This window comes from Grammomys surdaster, unplaced genomic scaffold (genome assembly GCF_004785775.1).
Source record: "Grammomys surdaster isolate TR1022 unplaced genomic scaffold, NIH_TR_1.0 137, whole genome shotgun sequence".
NCBI lineage: Eukaryota > Metazoa > Chordata > Mammalia > Rodentia > Muridae > Grammomys > Grammomys surdaster.
In genome coordinates, this window is record NW_021604595.1 from 391,146 (window position 1) to 392,621 (window position 1,476).

General features: G+C 48.6%; 1 protein-coding gene across 1 annotated transcript in view; it reads right to left on the reverse strand.

The window, feature by feature from the left end:
* The window catches only part of LOC114617510 (sperm motility kinase X-like), a 4,063-nt gene extending 2,587 nt beyond the window's left edge, over window positions 1-1,476 (reverse strand). The window contains exon 1 of the mRNA XM_028763091.1: window positions 4-1,476. Within this exon, the coding sequence (XP_028618924.1) occupies window positions 4-1,476 (1,473 nt within the window). The remainder of the gene's footprint in view (window positions 1-3) is intronic.

Consider the following 1,476-nt stretch of genomic DNA (forward strand, 5'->3'; position numbering starts at 1 on the left):
CACGGCCTTAGAAACCACGCCTCTCTTCTGCAAGCCGCTGCTCAAGACCTGCTCATGGCCGTGCTGAACAGGAATATAGGACACAGCACTAGACGCCATGTTTCTCTTCTGCAAGCCTCTGTTCGTGAGCTGTTCATCATGCTGCATAGGACCACAGGACACAGCACTTGAAGCTGTGCCTCTCTTCTGCAAGCTGCTGTTCAAGAGAAGCTCCGGGTGGTGCTGCACAGGATCACACTGGGCATCTGTCTGGGGAGGCGGGCTCACCTGCTGGCGGCACAGAGCACCAGTCTTGCTGTGATTCTTGCTGTCCTTCCTTACAAGCTTGTCATCCTTGTGGGACTGGTCTTTTGCTGGCGAGGCAGAGGTGGAATTGTCAGGATCACTCCCTATCTTCTTTAGGAAGAGATGGACAGTGGGAGGATCTGTGGCTATCTTGCCAATACTGGGCTGCATGAGTTTAACCTTATGGTTAGTGTCGTCCCCACAGGGTGACTGATGTTTTAAGATTAAGTAAGTTGCCATGATGCTATTAAATTTTTTTTTATATAAAGAGTCTGTAATGTCCTTGGGGTTGTAGCCCATGGCCCCCATAGCTGCCATAATACTGGGGTTGGGCTTGCTGCTGAGTGTTTCTTGGGGTCGTTTTATTTTTGAAAGCTCCTCACTGCCCTGCAGCCACTGATGTTCCATAATGTCACCTATCTTGGGCCTCTGCATAGGATCAATAGTGAACAACTGCACAATGAGGCTGGCGACATGTGCTGGGAGCTTGGGCGGAATGTAGTAATGTGGATCCTGCATCTCCTCCTTCATCTTGTCGTACGTTGTTGCTTTGAATGGGTAGTGTTTTGTCACCATAATGTACAGTACCACCCCCATGCTCCAGATATCAAGTGCCCTAGGATCATAGCTTTGGATGCTGAAAAGTTCCGGAGCACAGTATGGAAGGGTGCCACAGAACACTGTCGACTTCTGCTCAGTGTTAACCTTGATGGCCAGGCCAAAGTCACACAGTTTGATGTTCCTATTTGCATCCATCAGAATGTTTTCTGGTTTGATGTCCCTGTGCGCAACGCCATTCTTATGGCAGTAGTTAACTGCACAAACTATCTGTGTGAAGATGTGTCGGGCTTCCTCTTCATGAATGTAGCTCACCTCTATGATGCGACCAGCCAGGTCACCACCAGAAGCATATTCCATAACCATGCAGATGTGTTCAGTAGTTTCCATAACATGGAACAATTTGGTTATATTAGGGTGGTCTACTAATTTCATGATCTCTAGCTCATTTGAAATCAGAGTAGCATTCTTTTTATCCTTTTCCAGGGTCTTCAGAGCAACTTGCACCTCTGTGTGGAGGTGGACAGCCAGTTTCACCTGAGCAAAGTTGCCTGTGCCGAGGGTCTTGAGGATCCTATAAGGACCGATGTGGACCTCCTGTTCAGAGGAGCTGGCCTTGCGATCCTGCTGCAT